Below are 21,837 nucleotides of genomic sequence, written 5' to 3'. Positions count from 1 at the left end.
TTGTTCAGCAAGATTGTCAAGAATAATTAAAACCTGTAAGGATTAAAGTTTATAACATCAAAGCAATTCTTTGTACTGCTGCTAAAAAACAAAAAAAGAGACTCGACAATCCAAGAATGAATTTAAGGCTCGGATGAATTGATGCAACGTATATCTTGATGTGAAGCTGATGAGATATCATAATAGAATATTTTCCTAACTGTTGACAATTTACTGCTGTTTTGACACTGAATAGATAGAAGTATCTGCCTTGTAGTAAGGCTGCCACAAAGAAGAGGGGGTCAACTTATTCTCCAAAGACAAGAAACAATGGATAGAAACTAACCAAGCAGAGCAGCAACCTAGAACTAAGGAGAAATTTCCTGACAGTGAGAATAATCCACCAGTGAAACACCTTGCCTTCAAAAGTTGTGGGTGCTCTACAGTGGTGGGTTCCGGATCCCGGTGGAACTGGTATGGTGCAATGGGGTCGCGTGTCCACCACATGCATGCGTGCAGGACACGCATGTGTACTTACCACCTGCAACGGCTCTGCAACAGCTCCAGCTGCTCGGTGGAGCGTCGCGCAGGTGCTGTATGCTCCATGCATTTGCGCGAAAGCCCCGATCGGCTCAAATACGGTAAGGAGGGCAGGCGGGCCCTCTGGAGCACCGTACCAGAACAGTAACTGGTGCTCCCAGCAGGCACCGGTACACCCATACCAGGGCGTACCAGTCGTATCCCACCACTGGTGCTCTATCACAGGTCTCTTTTAAGAGGAGACTGGACAGCCATATGTCTGGAATGGTATAGGGCAGTGATGGCGAAACCTTTTCGCACCAAGTGCCCAAACCGGAATGCACATGCAAGCATGTGTGTGCGCCAGAGTGCCAGAAACCTGAAAACCATCTGGCTCGCATGTGCATGTCTGTTTTTTGGGTATTTTTGAGCCATTTTCAGGCCGTTTTGTGGGCTGTTTTCATGCTGTTTTTCAGGCCATTTTCAGGCTTTTTTCGGGGCGTTTTCAGGGGAATGGGGATAGATGGGAAAAGTCAGTAGAGTCATATAAAACAGTGGCCCCCAACCTTTTGGGCATCAGGGATTGGTTCTATGGAGAGAGTTGTTTCCAAGGACCGGAGGGGGCATGGTTTTGCATGATGCCTGCATCCTGTGGACGGGGCTTCGCTTGTTTGCGTGAATCGGTTACTGGGATACTGTGGCTGGGGTTCAGATGCCCTGGTATAAAACATATAAATTCCCTTGTCAAACTCAGTTCCTAATCTAATAATTACATTAAAAGTTAGGATTGAAAGTGCTTTGCTTAGTGCAGTAGTCCTTAACAGATAGTCAGTGCAAATTCAAACAAAATACGAGAAAGAAGAATTTTTCCACTCCCTTTCTCTGGGTTTAAAAAAATATTATTATTATTTCCAAGTCTAAAAATTTAACCCTAGTGGTCTCCTGGACTGATTCTGCTTAGGCTTTTCAAGATCAGCCTGGCTGGTTACTTAAAACCATCTGCTGTGTTGATTGGCGACTACACCAGGGGTGTCCAAACTTGGCAAGTTTAAGACTTGTGGACTTCAATTCCCAGAATTCTCTGGGAGAATTCTGCTGGCTGGGGAATTCTGGGAGTTGAAGTCCACAAGTCTTAAAGTTGCCAAGTTTGGACACCCCTGGACTACACGAACAATTTTTGATCACAACAGAAAAATTGTTTGTTGTTGCTTTCTTCTAAGATATCTTTCAACTCCTTAGTCTAATATCTGTTAGTTAGATTGGAGATTTGTGTTGCAGTTAAGCTTTTTTATGTATATATTCAGTAGATCTGTGAGTGTTAGTACTTTATACCAATGATGAAATGTGGAACAATTTATCTTGGGAGTTTGAGGACTATAAAATGCACTGTAGGCTGAAAAATGCTCATAAAAATAACATTGCAGTTTCGTTTTCAACCTGCTTAGTGATGCTTATCACATCTTTATTGGGCATCAAATATGTGTTGGGAGTTCTCTTGAGAAGACCTAAATGTTCAAGAAGAGGATTGATCGTAAGAAATTCCTGAACTAATAATCAAGTACAGTAGGCTTTATCAATCCCAAGGACCGCTGTGGCTGAAAAGAATGTTGGATTGCTGTTAAGGCAGGTAGTGGCAAATTTAGCAATGATCATTGATCTTTAAGCCAGCAACTAAATATTCTAGTTCTGTTCTCTGCAGTGGAAATTGAATTGCATTTTTCACAATATCTTTTGTTTTATGAACAGGAGGGTAATTTTAGGAGAAAACTGTTGTTATTGTTTACATATGGTTTTTCTGAAGTTCTGTGGATGTAATATCAGAGAAGTGTAAAATTCAGTATATGCAAACCAAACTTAATTTATTCTTCTGACTGCGGCAATTTATCCCCACAACTCAGAGTGTATTGATAAGAAAAAATAACATGATTGGATAAAATACAACACCATTTGATAAAATACAATTGCGGCAATTTCATAGATTTGAGAATCACGAAAGAATATAATTGAAATGTATCTTGTAAATGATACTGCTACCTGTCTTTCCACTCCCATCCTTCCTGCTTTTCCCTAGATATTTGGACATGCTGAATTTCTCAGTTCCTTTAAGTGGCATCTGATGACATATAGTAAAAAGAGGCCATTCACTTAGAACAGCTTTTCTCAATGTCGGCTACTGTAAGATGTGTGGACTTTAATTCCCAGAATTGAAAATACTGCTTGGGGAATTATGGGGTTTGAAATCTATACATCTTAAAATAGACAAGGTTGAGAAACAGTTTTAGAGTGATTAGAGAAAAGTCCCTATTGTCTCTCTGGAGATATTCCAGGTTCAGTCTATTACCCTGCACAGAGTTTGGGATCTAAACTCAAAGTAAGAGCGAGATACTTATTAAAAATTGCAATTGGATGATGTGATGCAGATTTACGTGTCAAACATTAAAAAGAGTAGGAAGACGGATATCTAGTTCCATCCAAAATTAGCTTTGTCCTTCACCAAGTGCAGCAATGCTTGTAAACACAAAACAAAAAGTATGTAGTTAATCTGTCTACTTGTGTGCTTCAAATCTCAGAATTCCTGTTTTAAAAACCAAATACAGCCAATAAGGGAGACTATTTGTAGCTCAGGGTTGAAATGAGGGGTCCTTGGTGCTGTTTGACCTTGCTTGTTTTCTTGCAAATGTTTCATTACCTAACTAAGTAACATCATCAGTGCTCTTAAGGAGTGCTGTTTGCTGTCAGTTTATATTCTGGTGTCTTGCCTGTCTGTGCGGGTGATGTTAGAGATTATTTGGTTGGGCTGTTTACTGATGGCTCTTTGGCCGGGTATTGCTTACTTAATAGCTGGTATGAAGTTAACCTTTGAGTTAATCTATGCTGATCTGAGTGCTGATTACTGAATACTAAATACAACACTACATAAAACAAACCAAATAAAACTATATTTCAGAATCCGAATTGAGCTGGAAGGGACCTTGGAGGTCTTCTAGTCCAGCCCCCTGCTCAGGCAGGAGTTCCTATATCATTTCAGACAAATGGTTGTCCAGTGTCTTCTTAAAAACCTCCAGTGATGAAGCACCCACAATATCTGAAGGCAAGCTGTTTCACTCCTTAATTGTTCTCACTGTTAGGAAGTTTCTCCTCAATTCCAGATTGCGTCTCACCTTGATTAGTTTCCATTTAAATTGTTATTTTTAAACAATTACAAGAAACAAATTTCTATATATCTAAGGCATAAGGTAGCCCTTGATTTGCAACCATTTATTTCGTAGCCGTTCGAAATTACAACAGCACTGAAATAAGTGACTTATGACCAGTTTTCACACTTGCGACTGTTGAAGCATCCTTACATTCAGGTGATGAAAATGTGGCCACTTGGCAATCTGCATGTATTTACCTCAGTTGCCATGTCCAGAGGAGAATTTGATTGCCATTTGAGACCTTCTCAGCTGGCTTCTGACAAAGACAATAAGGGAGGCTAGATTTAACCCCAACAATATTTACTAACATTGTGTAACAACCTTTAAAAAAAAAGATTGGGAGGGAGTTATTTAACAATTACCATTGGCTTTGCTTAGCAATGGAAATTCTGATCTCAGTACTGGTCATAAGTCAAGGACTGCCTGTATTTGGGCTGATGCAAAAATTGAGCCACCCCTAGATTCAGACAATCTTTGTCTGAATCTAGGGGTTTGTTCAGATTTTTGCGTATGAATAACTCGCGACTACTGTAATCTCAGAACTGGATCTCTGATCTTGCCTTGCCTGATTTCGGCATTCTTTTTTAAAAAATTTTTTAATTGTTTTAAATAAACCAAAACACAAAAAAAGAATCATCCTTCATTACATCCTGTCGAAAGCGTGTCGATTGGTTACAAACAGTTTTCATGCGTTTCTATCATAATTATTACATATATTTCCTTCCCATTGAATAGCACATTTTACATCAAAATCTTCATGTATTTTACTGTCAATACACCACCATTCTCATTTAGCTAAAATTATTTAAACGTGCTTTTATCTGATATCATTTGCATTCAAAAACACAACCACCCACTGGCATTCATTGGCAATCTCAACAAACCTCCTGTAACATTACAACTTATAACATATTCTAAAAGAAAAAATCAATTAATAAAATATCTAAGCATTTCCCCCCCCTTTCCCCTCCCCCAATTCACCATTTAAAGCTTTTATACAATTGCTTTTACCAATGCCAACACATATAAATATCATTAAACATTATCCGTTAACATTTCTTTGGTTATTATTGTAATTAATTAAGAATTATTTATTATGTATATCACATCTCCTCTCATCCGGCCCAAGAAGACTTACATTTTTATACATAATAAACAAGGATTTGTTAATATGATTTCGGCATTCTTTTTCACATGTGTATCTTTAATTATTATTTTGTTACAGAAACTGGAACACAGAGAAGTTCTAGTTGGCCTGTTGTTCCTGATTTTCCCCTTCATACCTGCTAGCAACCTCTTCTTCAGGGTGGGATTTGTTGTGGCAGAACGCATCCTGTATATGCCTAGGTAATATTCCTACATTTAATTCTTCTATGGTGCAATACTCAAGCGTGAGTTTTGAAATCATGGTCTTTATTACATTGGTTCTCTACAAGCTACCACTTCTGAAATGTTCCAAGATGTGTTTTTTTTAAAAAGCAGGTAAATACCATGTTTCCCTGAAAATAAGACAGGGTCTTATTTTCTTTTGACCCCCAAAATTAGCACTTGGCCTTATTTTTGGGGAGGTCTTATTATTTTTGAGGTGCAGGAGGCAGTGAGCATGGTCACCTCATGGCTGCTGCTGTGTTGCAATATTTTTTGGGGGAGGGCTTATTTTCAGGGGAGGGCTTATTTTAGCACATGCACTCAAAAGCCCGATTGGGCTTATTATCCGGGGAGGTCTTATTTTCAGGGAAACAGGGTAGTAAAACTTTTCCCAATTTGAGATATTTTGTTCTGCAACCTCCCGACCTCTGCAGCCAAGATAGATAAAAATATTCAGAGGGATTGTGGCAGGCTTCTGTAATAATTTCTTTAGCTTTACGTGGTGGTTTCATATAAAGCTGTTCATATATTGCGTCTTGTCCCAAAGGTGCTTTTTTTTCAAGGGGCAGCTGGATTTTCTTGGGGGTTTTTTCTGGGTTTTTTTGGAAGGCGTTTCGCTTCTCATCCAAGAAGCTTCTTCAGCTCTGATTGGATGGTGGGGAATAGAAGGATTTATAGTCCTTGCAGTCAGCTGGTCATTTACATTCTTTTAGCGAGCCATTAAGGCCACCTGGAAGTTTATCTATGCCAGGAGTATTAAAATGGCAGCCTGCAGGCCGTATGCATCGTGCGTAGGCCACGCCCACCCCAGCTCTGCGAAGGGAAAAACTGTCACGCTGCGTCATGTGACGGCACTGTGACCCAGCGAGTTTGACACCGGTGAGCTGTGTCATCAGGGTCACCAGAGTGGTGCAAATGTGTGTGCAGCCTTCTTGGAACTGTTAAAAGAACTGTGTCATAGACTGGAGATAAGATGATGTTGTATCCCTACCTTCTGTCCTTCCATTCCACACTATCCAGTCAGAGCTGAAGAAGCTTCTTGGATGAGAAGTGAAATGCCTTCAAAGAAAAACAAGAAAGTCCTGTTGCCTCTTGAAAAAAAGCACCTTTGTCACCTGGATGACCGAGAATCTCCATAGACATATATTGCTTCTTCTTTTTTAAAAAAATAATCTTGGCTCACCAAGGGTTAGAATAATCTATAGCTTGAGCTTGAGTTGACCACATTCTCTAGCACTTCACTGAAATATGTGTTTCATGGACACTAATTCTTAAATGGCTCACCTGATTTTTCAGTTTGTAGAAACCTGATCTAGGCAAACCTTTCTGGTTGGACAATTATTTTCTATAAACCAACCTTCTCCGAAAAGAGTTCAGTAAAAATCAAATATGTTGCCTTGGGTTGTAATTATTGGCTCAGTGTATGTGTAATGTGTGTGCATTTAAAAGAGAAGATAAAAACCAAACGAACCAATTTAAAATAAGAAAGAAAAAAGAGAAAGCAAGAAAAGAACAAAAAGTTGAGAAAAATAGAAAAGAAAGAATAGACACAAAGAAGTGGCTTTTGATATTCTTCAAAGCAATTATTGGTTTTTTTCAGGGTTTGTTTATATAGAAAATGTGTGAGTGCACAAAGACCCACATACACACAGAGTCTACTAAGAAGGAATTGATAGATCTAGGACTCTTTGTCTCCCACCAAAAAAAACAACAACACCACCCTGCCAAGTTAATAAAATCCTAGACATGTAATCCTAAAGAAGGCAGGACTGACTCTCTTTCATATTTTCTTGCCCAGAGCTTATTAAGCTTTGGTTGTTTGATCTACTAATGAAAGCCTGCACTCCTCCTTCATAATGTACAATAAGAATTACTTTTCTCATGTTTCATGTTGTGTAACAGTTTTATTGAGTGACAGAAGTGTAGCTATCTTGGCAACTTGGCAGCGTGCTTCAAAAATACTTACCAATTCATGTTCCCTTAACAATTGGCTCAAGATACCCGGTGGTGTTAAACATTTAGTTTAAAGGAAGAAAAATACTTTCTTCTGGGAAGGGGCAATGTAGGTATATATTACCATTCTGCTAACCAGAAGAGAAGGCTAATTTAGAGGTACTTGTGGTTGTCAGCCTCCCTTGCTGATAAGCAATAAACCACTCATCTAAAGTTTATTTAAAGAGGAAAGTAAAATGAAAACAAACAATGGCTACAATTTCAGGTAGTACCTGACAAAAAAGAGTCAGCTGCTATCTCAAATTATAGTCATTGCCTGTTTTTATTTTGTTTAAGATTATCATCTGAAGTGTATCTTCCGTAATGTTTAGCATGCAAACTTTTTATCTTCTGTCATTTGATAATTTGATTCTGAATTTTCAACTATAACAATTGTGCTGTGGGATCAGTACTGTAATTTAAATCTCAGATGAAAAAGTACAAGGTCTAATCTGTAAAATGAGGTAGTTCTTGTGATTTTTTTTTAAAAAAAACAACTCTTAAGGCCTTTCTGGTACATATTCTAGTCAAAAAAAAAATAGGAACATTGAGAGAACTAAATACGTATTTAGCAGTATTCCAAAATATAGAATTCTGCTAAATATGCTGTCATGTTTTTCAAATAATGGTGTCTTGAATCTCCCATCAAGGAAATATAACCCTTGGCAAATGAAAATTTTATCCTCCTCCTCCTCCTCTTCCTCCTCCTCCTCCTCCTCCTCCCCCTCCCCCTCCCCCCCCCTCCTCCTCCTCCTCCTCCTCCTTTCTTCTTCTTCTCCTCCTCCTCCTCCTCTTCCTCCTCCACATGCTGTGATAAAATCTGTGTTGGGTCTGTTAATAAGGTCTGATTTAATCTTATCTGCTTTAGCAGTTTGATCATTGTGGCAGAAAGACTTAACTGGGAGATTCTGAAAGCACAATATCAGGCAAATGGTTATCAATTATAGCAAAGAATACAGTAATTTGAGATTCAGAAGTAGTTTTGAAAAGAAAAAGTACAGGTAGTCCTTGATTTGCAACTGTAACCTGCCCATTACAGCTGTAAGTCCCAATGGTCATTTATCAGATCACCTATTTGACCAACTGGATTTTATGACCTTTTTTTTTTGAGACAGTCCTTAAGTGACCGCTGCAACAACAAACAACAAATAGTTGTTCGCCATGGGATATTTATGTCAAACATTGGTTGTAAATGTCTGTTTTCTGCAAAAAAAATTCAAAATGTAATCAGGTGACTGTAGAATGTGGCAAATGATTAGGGGATCAAAGATGATTAGGGGACTGGAGACTAAAACATATGAAGAACGGTTGCAGGAACTGGGTATGTCTAACTTAAGAGAAAGAAGGACTAGGGGAGACATGATAGCAGTCTTCCAATATCTCAGGGGTTGCCACAAAGAAGAGGGAGTCAAACTATTTTCCAAGGTACCTGAGGGTAGAACAAGAAGCAATGGGTGGAAACTAATCAAGGAGAGAAGCAACTTAGAACTGAGGAGAAATTTCCTGACAGTTAGAACAATTAATCAGTGGAACAGCTTGCCTCCAGAAGTTGTGAATGCCCCAACACTGGAAGTCTTTAAGAAGATGTTGGATAGCCATTTGCCTGAAATGGTATAGGGTTTCCTGCCTAGGCAGGGGGTTGGACTAGAAGACCTCCAAGGTCCCTTCCAACTCTACTATTGTATTGTATTGTAAATATCCGTAAATGTGTGACCGAGGGTGAGGCGGCTAAGCAACTGGTCATAAGTCAAGCACTTCCTGCAATTTTTAAAAAGACAGAACAGAGGTCTTGTATGTTAGAACCCACAAAGTTATTTCTGTCTTTGCAAATCCACCAATATCTGGGCAACTACTACTACATAACTAGGATTTTAGCAACTACCCAGGGATATATGTGAGACCGTTTTCATGCTACTACCCAGGTTTTACAATCCTAAGCATTTTTATAAAGAACTAAATTTTCATTTTTTGAGACCATGAGAAAACGATGTGGAAATCCACTTAGGACCCAGCTTTCTCAAGACAGATATTTCCCCAGGTAATACACAAGGGATGAGAAATTTCACAATAGAGGATGATAATTATTGGTCCCCACTGCATGTTTCAAAGCAGCAGCAAAATCCATGCATATTATCTGCTATTCCTCAAAAGCTTCGGAGGAAATTGCTTAGAAGTCACGGTGTGTTATTATGCACCTGGCTAGAAACCGGGAGACTCTTAAATTCTCAATCCCACCTTAGGTATGAAAGCCGGCTGGGTAACTTTGGGCCAGTCACTCTCTCTCAGCCTATGAAGCCGGTTCCTATCCAAAACAATGGATCAACCCTTGGTTAATCTGGAAAAAGAAAGCGGACTCTGCACTTGTCAGAAAAGCTCTAGTAAGAAAAAAATAAAATTAAAATTAAAATCTCAAAAGGGTTTTGCTGTCATTTTACTTCATCTTGCCAATAGTCAGTTTCTCTCTCTCTCTCTCTCTCTCTCTCTCTCTCTCTCTCTCTCTCTCTCTCTCTCTCTCTCTCTCTCTCTCTCTTTCTGTCTCCCTTTCTTTCTCTTTCTCCTCTACTATACAGCCCAGTATTTATTTTAGAGAATATATTATTATTCTCTTGTTTTCAGTGTTATTTCTCCCCTTTTTTTGTTTTCTGTTCATGAACATTATTTGATGCGCTCTAAGCCAGGTTTCATGGAGGTCAATCAGAAAGATTGGCAGTTCGGCAGTTTGAATCCCTAGCGCCGTGTAACAGAGTGAGCTCCCGTTACTTGTCCCAGCTTTTGCCAACCTAGCAGTTCAAAAGCATGTAAAAATGCAAGTAGAAAAATAGAAACCACTTTTAATGGGAAGGTAACAGCGTTCCATGTGCCTTCGGCATTTAGTCATGCCGGCCACATGACCACGGAGACATCTTCAGACAGCACTGGCTCTTCGGCTTTGAAACGGAGATGAGCACTGCTTCCTAGAGTTGGGCATGACTAGCACATATATGCGAGGGGAATCTTTACCTTTTATGCCATGTTTCATTCCATGCTATTTTATTTAATGTATCAATCTTGAAGAATCTCTATTGCTTAGGCATAGCAATTGGTAATCATATAGCTAGAACAAAATCCCTATGTTTATTAGAGTTCATGCCGGCACAGCTTCCTTGAGCCATTTGTTTCCTTCTGCGCTCAGTAACCTCCTCACAGCAGAATCTTCCCTTAGCACAGTCTGCTGAAAGCTTTATTGCAGTGTGGAAGAAGTTACGGTTATGCAAATGATTTTTTACGATTTTTTAAGACAGCCACATCATAGGTTATAGTCAGAGCTATCAGTTTCCCAGTGTTAATGTACGGTTGTGAGAATTGGACCGCAAGGAAGGCTGAGCACTGAAGAATTGCATGCTTTCGAACTGTGGTGTCTGAGGAGACGCTTGAGAGTCCCTTGAACTGCAAGGAGATCAAAGCAGTCAATCCTAAAGAGTCAACCCTGACTGTTATTTGGAAGGATAGATACTGAAACTGTAGCTCAAATATTCTGGCCACCAAATGAGAAGAGAGGACTCATTGGAAAAGATCTGATGATGGGAAAGACTGAAGTCAAAAGGAGAAGGGGAGAGGATGAGATGATTAGATAGTGTCATCGACACAATTAACATGAATTTGGGCTAACTCCAGAAGAGAGTGGAGTCAGTAATGGTTTCCTCTTATCTTTGTTACCAGTTTGGAACTTGGAGCGTGTGAATGTGCACGCTTGCTTTGCTCACGCATGTGTGCGCTTACTTTGCTCTCATGAGGCACTTCTGCACATGCGTAGAAACTTCTGCACAGGCGCAGAGCGTTTGTGATGACATGTGGGCGGAGCTGCCTGCTGCCGCTACCAGTTCACCCGAACTGAGGCGATCTGGCAGAATACCGCCTCTGAGTGGAGGACACGGGAGGCTGGTGTGCTGTGGTCTGTGGAGTTCACAAAGAGTCAGATATGACTTAGCCACTGAACAACAACAACAAAGCCACATAATGTTTGCTTATGTGTCAATTACCAAGGTTTAAATTCTCAGTTGCCCAAGTTGTGACAATTGGTTTTCTGCTGTACCTTTGCTAGTTCAGAACATGGAAACAGCCATTATATAAATACCTCCTAATAGACCTTCAAGGTCCCTTCCAGCTCTATTCTGTAAGCATTTATATAATGATCTTGCCTGGTTTCTTTGCTTCACATTTTGCTAGTCTCAGTCCTCATAATATTAGGAAAAGTTTGTTTGATTATTGGGGCTTTTTTTGTTAGCCCTGCAGCTGTACTTGTTTATATGCAGTAGCAATTTTCAAAGGGATAACTGCTTATATCAGGACAGGATTTGAGAATAGCGGCATTATCCAGAGATGTTCAATATTAGATAGTTTTTGACTTTAAAAAGTCGTAACTTACCATCACATGACTGCAGTATGCGGCAAGTGGTGAGTTGCAATTGTGGGTGAGTTGCCAAGCACCTAGAATCCAATCATGTGACCATGCAACGGGATCCAGTACCCACCACTGCTTTAAACAGTCACTAAATAAACTGTTGTAAGTTGAGGACTACCTGTATAAAGTGTTATAAGCCTATAGATTTGTTTATTTAGTTATTTAGTTTATTTGGTACATTGCCCAGCTCAAAACAGCTCCAGATGGTTTACGTGGTTAAATTTACTAGCTGTGATCTAGTCTTGCTTTGATAAATATAATTTCACCAGCCTCTCTACAAGGGATCTGCTGCCTGATCCTTTAAAATGGGAGAGTCCAGATGTTGAAGATTTGGAACTTCTTCCACAATACTTTCATTTTCTGTGAAACTGCTTTAGGGCAATGAATTTCCATAAGCTATTTTTATGGTGCCTGAAAAAGCTGTTTCTCATTGTCATTCCTGAACCTACTGCCAGTCACCTTAATTAGATGATCCTGAATTCAAGTATTGTGTAATTGGCAGAAAGAAATATCGTTCTCCCAATCTTCCATGTCACTTGTAATTATATAAAACTCTCATATTCTCTCCCCCAGAGTCACTTGTTTTTTAAGCCACCTAGAGACACTGCCTCAGCCTGTCAGTCACTGTCAAAATTAGATGGTCTCCTTCAGGATTAACTTGTTCAATACAGACTACTGCCATAGAGTACTTCTGTCTGAGATGGCTTTCCTACCCCAAGGCGGGGGAAAGCTACGTCTGTGGTTCCATAAGAGGGCAATTCAGCTGCTAAGCAAGGAATAAATGCTTTTGCTTTAGAAAAGAATAGAATAGAATAGAATAGAATAGAATAACAGAGTTGGAAGGGACCTTGGAGGTCTTCTAGTCCAACCCCCTACTTAGGCAGGAAACTCTACACCACTTCAGACAAATGGTTATCCAACATCTTCTTAAAAACTTGCAGTGTTGGGGCATTCACAACTTCTGGAGGCAAGTGGTTCCATTGATTAATTGTTCTAACTGTCAGCACATTTTCCTTAGTTCTAAGTTGCTTCTCTCCTTGATTAGTTTCCACCCATTGCTTCTTGTTCTACCCTCAGGTACTTTGGAGAACAGCTTGACTCCCTCTTCTTTGTGGCATCCCTGAAATATTGGAGCACAGCTATCATGTCTCCCCTAGTCCTTCTTTTCATTAAACTAGACATACCCAGTTTCATGCAACAGAAGTATCTTTCAAGGGATTTAGCTATCTCTGGCATTTACACATCCCATCACTGACCAGTAAGGAAACGACTATTTTGGCTTTATCAGGATTGTTGAGGGGGAAGCTTTTAGGAAGGAGGAGCTTCAAACTACTTTCTGGAGATTTGTGGGGAGAAAAGGTTAAATTAGGGACTCATGTTGCTCTCTGAGCTTGGCTGGTTTTTTGCAGATGTTTCATTAGCCAAGTTCAGTGCACTGATGATGTTACCTTATTTGGGTAATGAAACATCTGCAAGAAAACAACCAAACTCAGAGAGCACCAACGACCCTTCATTTCAACCCTGAGCTACAATCATTCTCCTCTAGAGGTTAAAGTCTAGCTCTTGGAGAACTTGGTAAAGAATGATTGGGAGAAAAGCTTAATCTTGAATATCTATACAGGACAGAGGTGGTATTCAGCCAGTTCTGGAGAACTGGTAGCGGAAATTTTGAGTAGTTTGGGGAACCAGCAAATAGGCTGGCCCCGCCCCTGCTGCCTCCCAGCCTTCCAGCTGGTCTTCCTTTGTTGCTCTGAAGAGGAGAACGGAGCTGGAAAGCAGGTTAACAGGGTGGGGAGGAAATGGGGATTTTGCAGTATCCTTCCCCCTGCCATGCCCACAAAGCCACACCATGCCCACAAAGCCACGCCCACAGAACCAGTAGTAAGAAAATTTGAATCCTACCACTGCAATAGACTATATAATTTCTCACTAGTTAAGTACCAAGCCTGTAAGGTTAAAAAGATGATTAATTCCTGATATTCTACATAGAGCCATAATTAGGTAATCTAGTGTTTTGGGAGGAATCAAGGGAAAGAGATAATGAAATGGGTCTTGATATCAGCACACAAATAACTTACATACTTTCATCAGAGGTGATAGTATCGTTATAATCATTTACATCGGGGTGTCAAATTGGTGGCCGGCGGATCGGATGCATCACATGCAGGCCATGCCCCCTCCCCCCACTCCACAAAGTGGGAAAACATCGTGAAATGTCACATGACGGCAACTTGATGCGGGGAGTTTGACACCTGTGATTTACATGATGTGACAAATGGGTTATGATTTTTGGTGTCATCACAACTTCACATCACAACAGTGAACTGGTAGCAGAGCTTGGGAGAATCTTAAGGCTGGGGATGCTACAAAATATCATCAGAAATGTTCAGGATTATTTTAGGACTCACGGATCCTAAAATGGCGTCACGTTTTGCGATGTTTCTCCCATTTGCGGAGCCGGAGTGGGCGTGGCCTGTGCGGGACACATCCGGCCCGCAGGCCACCAGTTTGACACCCCTGAATTAAGGAAAAGCATGGCATTATTTTAATTTCAATGCTGGGTTTGTTGGATTATAGGTTTTACTAACTCTGCTTTATTAGTTTTTTTTAAGCCAGTTATGCATTGCGCAGAAATAAAAATTTAAAAATGTAATACTATACTTTTGAACTACTATACTGTGTTCAATGCCAGTATTGTGTCTGAATGCCTTTGTGCACCATGCTAAACCATTGTTTGTTGAACAAACCAATCCTTACCTGATTTAGCTGTAAAATGATAAGTTATAAATGATGGTTTCAAGCTACAGTGGATAAATTCACCCATCACCCCAAATAAAGCAAAACAAGCTTCTTAAGCACAATATAAACCCCTGCTGAGGAGAATAGAATAAACCTGCCTGGAAACGGATAGGGGCTGATGGTGGAGCCCTCCAGCGAGCAGCTCCTGAGAGTAATTGACAATGGCTCGCCAGTCAAGGTGGTGAATATTTATCCACATTTAGATGTGGCATCCGCTAAGCATGTCCCTCTGGCAGTTCTTTTAAAATCTCGTTAAGTTCCGAAGACTTGCTGATTAGAGCTGGGCCTTTTCTACGATTTATTATTTAAGGCATAGTCAATTCTTCTTTTCAGCCAGGGGGAGAATAGAAAGATTTAACTTCAGTGCATGAGCTCAAAGAAAGTTACAAGCTGTCGAACTAGGACATGCAGTAATACAGTTGAGGACATTTCTCTGCACCAAATGCCCCTCAATAGACCGTAGTATGACGTGGCATAATCAAATGTGGTCTGATGGAGCAGCCAGGATTGTAAAAAGTCCTGCTGAGTGCATTTCTGCTTGATTGTCGGCTACGCGGTGTTATATACGAGAGTATTCAAATGGTAATTGCATGGAGTATAGAACCCTTCAGCAGATAGCAGTAAAGCAGAATTGATTTGCTCACATTAAAAAGAAAAAAAGAATTGACATTAGGGCTAAATGCTTCCTCATTCTATACTCCAAACAGACAAATCAGCGTAAATTGCAAAGACTTTTCCTTGTAGATCCTTCTTAGCCAAATTTCTTTTCTTTTTCTTTTTCTTTTTCTTTTTGCATTGCGTATTGCCCAAATCTAGCTCTCTGCAGAGAAATCAGTAAAAGCCTTTATATTCTATAATTTTATTAGCAGTTATAACAAGGAAGATTAAAAACTAATACAAACTAATATAAAATAAGAAAGAACGAAAAAAATCAAAGAGAAAGCTAAAATTGCGAGATAGGAAAAGAAAAAAAATGGAAAGATACAAAGAAATGCTTCTGATCTTTTTTACAGCACTTTTAAGTACAATTATAAAAATATCCCTTTCTCCTACATGTCTGTGTTTCTTCTCTTCCGTTTCTTCCCTAATCTATTCTACCTAATCATTAAAACATCAATACGTTCATTTTTATGGCGTCTTTGGTGTTCTCTCAATTTGGTTTTTTTCTTGTAGATGTTTTCTTACCAGATAGAGTAACAGGGTCTGAAGCTAATGAAATATATAAGGAAGGAAGGAAGGAAGGAAGGAAGGAAGGAAGGAAGGAAGGAAGGAAGGAGAGAGAGAGAGAGAGAGAGATGAAGGAAAAGAAGAAAGTGAGAGAGAGAGGAAAGGAAGGAAGGAAGAGAAAGAAAAAAAGAAAGAAGAAGGAATGAAAGAAAGAGAGAGGGAAGGAAGAAAGAGAAAGAAAGAAAGAAAGAAAGAAAGAAAGAAAGAAAGAAAGAAAGAAAGAAAGAAAGAAAGATGCTCAGAGACCATCAAGGACTCCACAATTCAACTCCCGAGCTACATATATTCTCTTCTATTGATAAGTTCATTTTTTTTCTCTTTCACATAAAAAGTCCATAAAGGTTTTCCAGTTAGCAATGTATGTTGATAATCTACTATATTTTCTCTTAATGAAAGAAGGCAATTTGGCCATCTCAGCATCTTCCATCATTTTCACCAAGCATTCTTCCACTGTAGGTATTGCCAAATCCTTCCAACTTATGCATACAATAGTCTTGTTTTTTTTTAAAAGAGGTTTTTTTTTTAAAAGTATTTTTGATTTTATGGAAAGCCAAGATCTGAAGAACATGACAACAAAATACCCACGTATGGCTTGGTTGATATCTGATTAATGTAGTTATATAAAAAGCCAAGGAAATTTAGGGAGTAAAAGCATGTTGTTGTATGCTACTTTATAGCTTTACTAAATAGCAAACTGATCCTCAGGGAAGAGGAAAAACAAATTATATTCTGGCTCTGTTGGTAGAGGGTTGATATTTTAATATGTTTGAAGACATAATACTCTTCCCAGTTTAATACTCTTTGTGGATTTTTTTAATTTTGAAAAAAAAAACCCAATGTTCTATAAATGTGTTAATTTGCAACTGCCAGCAGCTCAGTATATATATATTTTTTAAAAAAGGATTCTGTGAGTAGCATGAAAATGTGATTTCATTAGTTAGGTTGATGAGGTTATTTTAGATAATTATGAGCTTATTTATTTTGATTGTCGTGTACATTTTTCCTAATAAAACCAAAGCAATATACTTAAAAGAAGTGAAACTTCCAGACAAAGTTAAAGCTGTGACATTAAACATTTTTAATTAAAGCTATATCTAAACAATTTAGAAGAAAATTACTTTGGATGGAATGATTTTCCTCCAGATGTTGTGGATGCTTCACCACTGGAGATTTTTAGAAGCCATTTGTCCAGTATGGTATAGGGCAGTGATGGCGAACCTATGGCACGCGTGCCACAGGTGGCATGCGGAGCCATTTGTCAGGGCACGCGAGGTGCTTCCCTGCCAGCTGGCCAGCGTGCATGTATGCGCTGGCCAGCTGAGTTCACCCTTTTTTAAAGCCATTTTTCGCCCTCCCCAGGCTCCAGAGCCTTTATTAGGAGCCTGGGGAGGGCGAAAAGAGACCCCCCACCCCACCCCAAAGGCCCTCCAGAGGCTTCATGAGCTTCGGTGAAGCCTCTGGAGCGCAAAAACCCGGCCCTACGATCAAACCGGATGTTCGGGAACGGACTTCCGATTTGCTCGGAGGGTCGTTTTGACTGCACCGGAGGCTTCAGGGAAGCGTCCTGAAGGTCCCTCAAGCCTCCGGAGGGCTTCTGGGGGGATGGGGGAGGCTGTTTTCGCCCTCCCCAGGCTCCTATAAAGGCTCTGGAGCCTGGGGAGGGCAAAAAAAGCATGCAAAAAATGGGGGGGTCGCGCCTGTAGTGCGCGCATGCGCACTGGGGGGTCACGCATTGCATTATGGGTGCGGCACACCCACACACTACCCCCCTGCGCTCCCCCCACTTATGGCACGCGAGCCAAAAAAGGTTCGCCATTGCTGGTATAGGGCCATGATGGCAAACCTATGGCACGTGTGCCACAGGTGGCATGCGGAAGCCTCTCTGCAGGCAAACAAGCCAGCTCTGCTCCACTGTGTATGTGCGCGTGCCTCCCGCCGGCCAGCTGATTTTCGGGTCTCTGCCGTGCATGTGAGAGACCCGCGTATGGGTGGGTGGGGCATTGCATGTGCATGCACGGGGGGGCGGAAGGAGCATGGGGTCGCATGCATGTGAGGGGGGGCCGTCTGCATGCGCAGGGGGTGCATTGCAATATGGGTGTGGGCACGCATGTGCTTTCGGCATGTGAGGACAAAAAGGTTAGCCATCACTGGTTATAGGGTCTCCTGCTTGAGCAGTGGATTGGACTAGAAGACCTCCGAGGTTCTTCCCAATTCTGTAATTCTGATCTCTGTACCTCGAGGCTTTGTGCTCATATTCATGTAGTCCTCTGAACAACAATATAGAAATGGTGACGCTGCCTTTTTCCAGGATCTTTCTTTGACTTCTTGTCTAGTCTTCAACACTGATGCTCTCCCATCCTCTACGAATCAGATCTGACCTGATTACCTAGCTTTTTGAGATCAGCTAGAAGGTTGCCACTTATCCTCCCTTTAGAACAAATTACTTTATCATTAGAAAGGATGATTAAGAAGGCACACTGTCCGTTGTACTGTCTGTAAATTGAAGTATAACATCTTCCCTCTCCCTTTTCTTCCCTTCCAGTATGGGCTACTGCATCCTCTTGGTCCATGGCTTAAACAAGCTTTGCCTGTGGCTAAATAGATGGGGGATCACCGCAATGTCCTTCTCGGCTTTGCTGCTGCTTCTGTTCTCTTGGAAAACAGTGAAACAGAACGAAATCTGGTTGTCAAGAGAATCTCTTTTCAGGTAGGATGGCTTTAAAAGAGCCAGTGGATGGAAAAGGCATGTTGGGTTGGTATGAGTATTCCAATGTGTTGCTCTTCTGTGTATGTTTTTGAAACTGAAAAATGATTTATTGGATTATGAACTGGACAACATGTATTTTGATGACTGCATAAACAGTCACAATAGCCACTCTGGTACAGTGGTTAAAGGTACCAGATTAGAAATTAGGAAATCTTGAGATCCCTTAGCTGCAAAGCCCATGTCAAATTATAGATTATATCATGACTGGCTATAAGCTGGGGGCATATACCGGACTAGTATCTGTTTTTTTTTAATGTAAACGATGCTGCACTTCAATGGTTAGAAGGACTAGATTTTGGTATTTCAACATAGATGTTTTTAACATTTATATTTTACTAGCTGGTAACCTGACGTTGCCCGGATATTTATTTATAGTGGGAAAATGTCTGGACCAAACGTAATTTCTACTGTTGGATTTTCCCCCTTACCAGAGGGAGCCCCCTTGTGGAGTACTGTGAAGCTGTTACCATGGCAACTCCACTGCGCTGTACGGTAGAAGCCATTTTACGGAACAACAGGCTGTATCTTAATAGAACACACACACACCCATGGAGGGGTGTTAGGGGTGTCTTACTCCCACAGTATTTGTTTCCAGAGAGTAAGTCATCTGTCTACCAAGTTTGGTTGAAATTGCTTGAGGTGTTCCAGAGTTATGCTGGAACAAACACACACACTTTTATATGGATAGATTGTGTTCTACTAGATGAAATTTAATATATATCGCTAGTCCACCTATGATATGCCATACGCTAAATAAACAATTAATTTCACCAGGTCCGCCTACTTGTTGAAGCACTAACATTTCTCTTAGTCCTAAAACAGGAGCTCTATTGGAAGCTGGACATTTGTATTCTGTGTGGACAACCTGTGTCCTAAAAAATAAAACATATTCTTGACTCATAGAAGTTTCATCTCAAATGGACTGTTTATGCATGGCACTGAATTATAGGCTGATCTGTGAGAAAGAAGGAAATCATATTGTTCTCAAACATAGAAAACCATGGGTTTTCCCCTCTTTATTTCCTATTCTCAACTAGTTCAATTGTTATATATTTTCTTCAGGGAACAATATCGGATTTTATTGGGCAAGTGTTCATGGAAACTATGAGTTGAACTATTCAACGAGAAATGGAAAAAAACATTTTGTTATTGTTCCTCGCATTTCCCTTCGTGGCTCTGTTGTGCATACTTATTATTTCCTATTTTAATTAGAAAATGGTTTTCCAGGTAAATCTGGCACCAGATTTCAAGCTTTCCAGGACAATTTTGGCAGGATACTGTACTTAGAAGTTTCCCAAGCAGCAAAATGTCAGATTTTGCTTGCGTTGATTACCGTGAAGAATCTATTTGACGAGCATCATCAATTTTAAGTGTTAAATTTATATCTTGGATTTTTGAGAGTTTTTTTTTAAGTAAAGTTTTTTATTTTATTCATTTTCATACAAATAACCACATCTATACTGTTACATAACCAACATTATTTTGTATTGTTAAATATTTACATCAATTTGACTTACATCAACCCCAAAAAACAATTATTGGCTCTTCTGTTCTCCATACACCATATTTGTACCCTATCCATCATTTTCTTCTCCCTCTCTCCTCCTCCTCCCTACCTCCTTTCTTCCCTCTATCATCCTTCTCTTCTCTACTTCCCCTTCCTCTCTCCTTCTCCCGATTTTTGAGAGTTATTATAGCCCTTCTTGAATGCCATTTTTTGGACAAAAGTGTACTGAAATTTTATTTCGTCCTCATCTCCATCTGTATAACAGTTTTCTTGTTCTTCTCAGTTTCACGTGTGCTTTTTTGTTGCACATTCAGAATTGTCTCTGTTAGTGAATTGAAGGGAGGAGTTTCTGAGTTTAAAAAAGCTGTATGGATACTATTTGGAAAACGTTCTAGAACAGTGTTTCTTAACTTTGGCATCTTTGAGATAGGCGGACCCAGAATTCCCCAGCCAGCATGATTGAGAAATACTGCTCTAGACAGATTTCACCAAAGTACAGGCTCAAGCATTAATGAAAGTAGAACCCTTCTAACTTGGGAGTATTTTTATTCAACCTCTTTTTGGAAAAGTTGAGCCTTACTTTTCTCTCTCATTCTCCAGAAATCTCGGTAGTTGGAGATTCTGCAGAAAGAAACCCAAGAACCACCCCAAAAAACACCTTCCTCTTCTACATCACCATCACCTCCCCATTGAATATACTTGCTTTGCTTTTTGTCAGACATTTCGTAGTTGTTAAACTAAGGCAGCCTTGGTCTGTTGTCTATGAGACTTGGCGTTCACTGTCTACAGCAATATTGATCTAATAGTTGTTCTAAGGAAGTTCTCAGTGGAGAGAGTCAATCTTCATTAAGATCACCTTATGCCAGGGGTGTCAAACTCGATGACATTGAAGGCCGCATCAGGCTTGTGTTTGACCTTGGGGGGGATGGGTTGGGTGTGTCCAGGTTGGGCATGGGAAGCTCGACGTCACTTGTGTCGGGGGCACCTGTGGTGGCCTGAGCAGTTTGCCAGCTCCATTTTCGGCTGGGACGGCCTCCTGCGACCTTCTGCCAGCAAAAATGGAGTTTGGGAGTGCCGCCAGCGGCCCTCGCAAGCTCTATTTTTTGGTTGAGATGGCCTCTTGCAACCCTCAGCCAGTGAAGGCCTCACACAGCCCTCTCGAGTTCCGTTTTCGCTGTCAGAGGCACCGCGGGGCAGTCCTTTGCTCTTATCAGGGCAGCCTCACGGGCCAGATCTAAACACCCTGCAGGCCAGATCCAGCCCCTGGGCCTTGAGTTTGTCACCCCTGCCTTATGCCATCTTCAGGACCACTGAACCAATCAAGCTCATATTAAAATTATTTATCAACATTATCAGGGGAAAGTCTCTGTGTGTGAGAGGTATGGAGGGGGTAGATGATGGACGATAGAAAAGAACTGGGGAAAAATGAGGAGCAAAGAAAAGGAAATACATTTCCTTAGCTACTGAGAGCTGTGCCTCTTTAACTTTAACTTTAACTTTTATTTGATTTCTAGACCGCCCCTCTCCCAGAAGGGACTCGGGGCGGTGTACAGTCATATTAAAAAACAATAATATACATAATATAAATATAAAATAAATATAGGTGTGGCTGGAGGAGGTAGCAGTAGTTTACTGTACAATAGTTAAAGTTAGATTTAAAATTTAAAAATTAAAAACATTTAAAAATACATTAAAAAACACCCCTAAAAACTATCCCAGGATAAAATATTTGCCAGGAGGTATAAATGGGACTATCAATGGGCCAGGCCAGCTAATTGGAACAGGTGGGTCTTAAGTTTCTGTCGGAAGGAGCCTCTGTCCTTACTAGTTGCATGCCATCTTAGCTACTTTCCCCTTATGGGAATGCAGCTGCCCATCATGACACTGTTGTCTGTTCCTACTCTTGGCTTCTGAGTCTGTATCAGAACAGGAATTTCTTCAGAGACAAAGCTGCAAGCTCGGATTTTTATACAGGGTGTCCTTTTTTTCATTACGATGAAATACCATAAATTCTCGCTTCATTTAGTATTCCCCACGTGTG

General features: G+C 40.4%; 1 protein-coding gene across 2 annotated transcripts in view; it reads left to right on the top strand.

Annotated features, from left to right (window-relative positions):
* TMTC1 (transmembrane O-mannosyltransferase targeting cadherins 1) overlaps positions 1 to 21,837 on the top strand; it is a 186,416-nt gene that overhangs the window by 93,391 nt on the left and 71,188 nt on the right. For both annotated transcript variants that reach the window (XM_081958734.1, XM_081958733.1), the window contains exons 9-10: positions 4,921 to 5,042; positions 18,065 to 18,229. In XM_081958734.1, coding sequence (XP_081814860.1) covers positions 4,921 to 5,042; positions 18,065 to 18,229 — 287 coding nt within the window. The remainder of the gene's footprint in view (positions 1 to 4,920; positions 5,043 to 18,064; positions 18,230 to 21,837) is intronic.

This window comes from Natrix helvetica, assembly GCF_964273705.1.
Source record: "Natrix helvetica genome assembly, chromosome: 6".
In the NCBI taxonomy this organism is placed as follows: Eukaryota; Metazoa; Chordata; class Lepidosauria; order Squamata; family Natricidae; genus Natrix; species Natrix helvetica.
The sequence above is the reverse complement of the archived record's forward strand: the minus strand, read 5'-3'. Positions and strand labels throughout refer to the sequence as shown.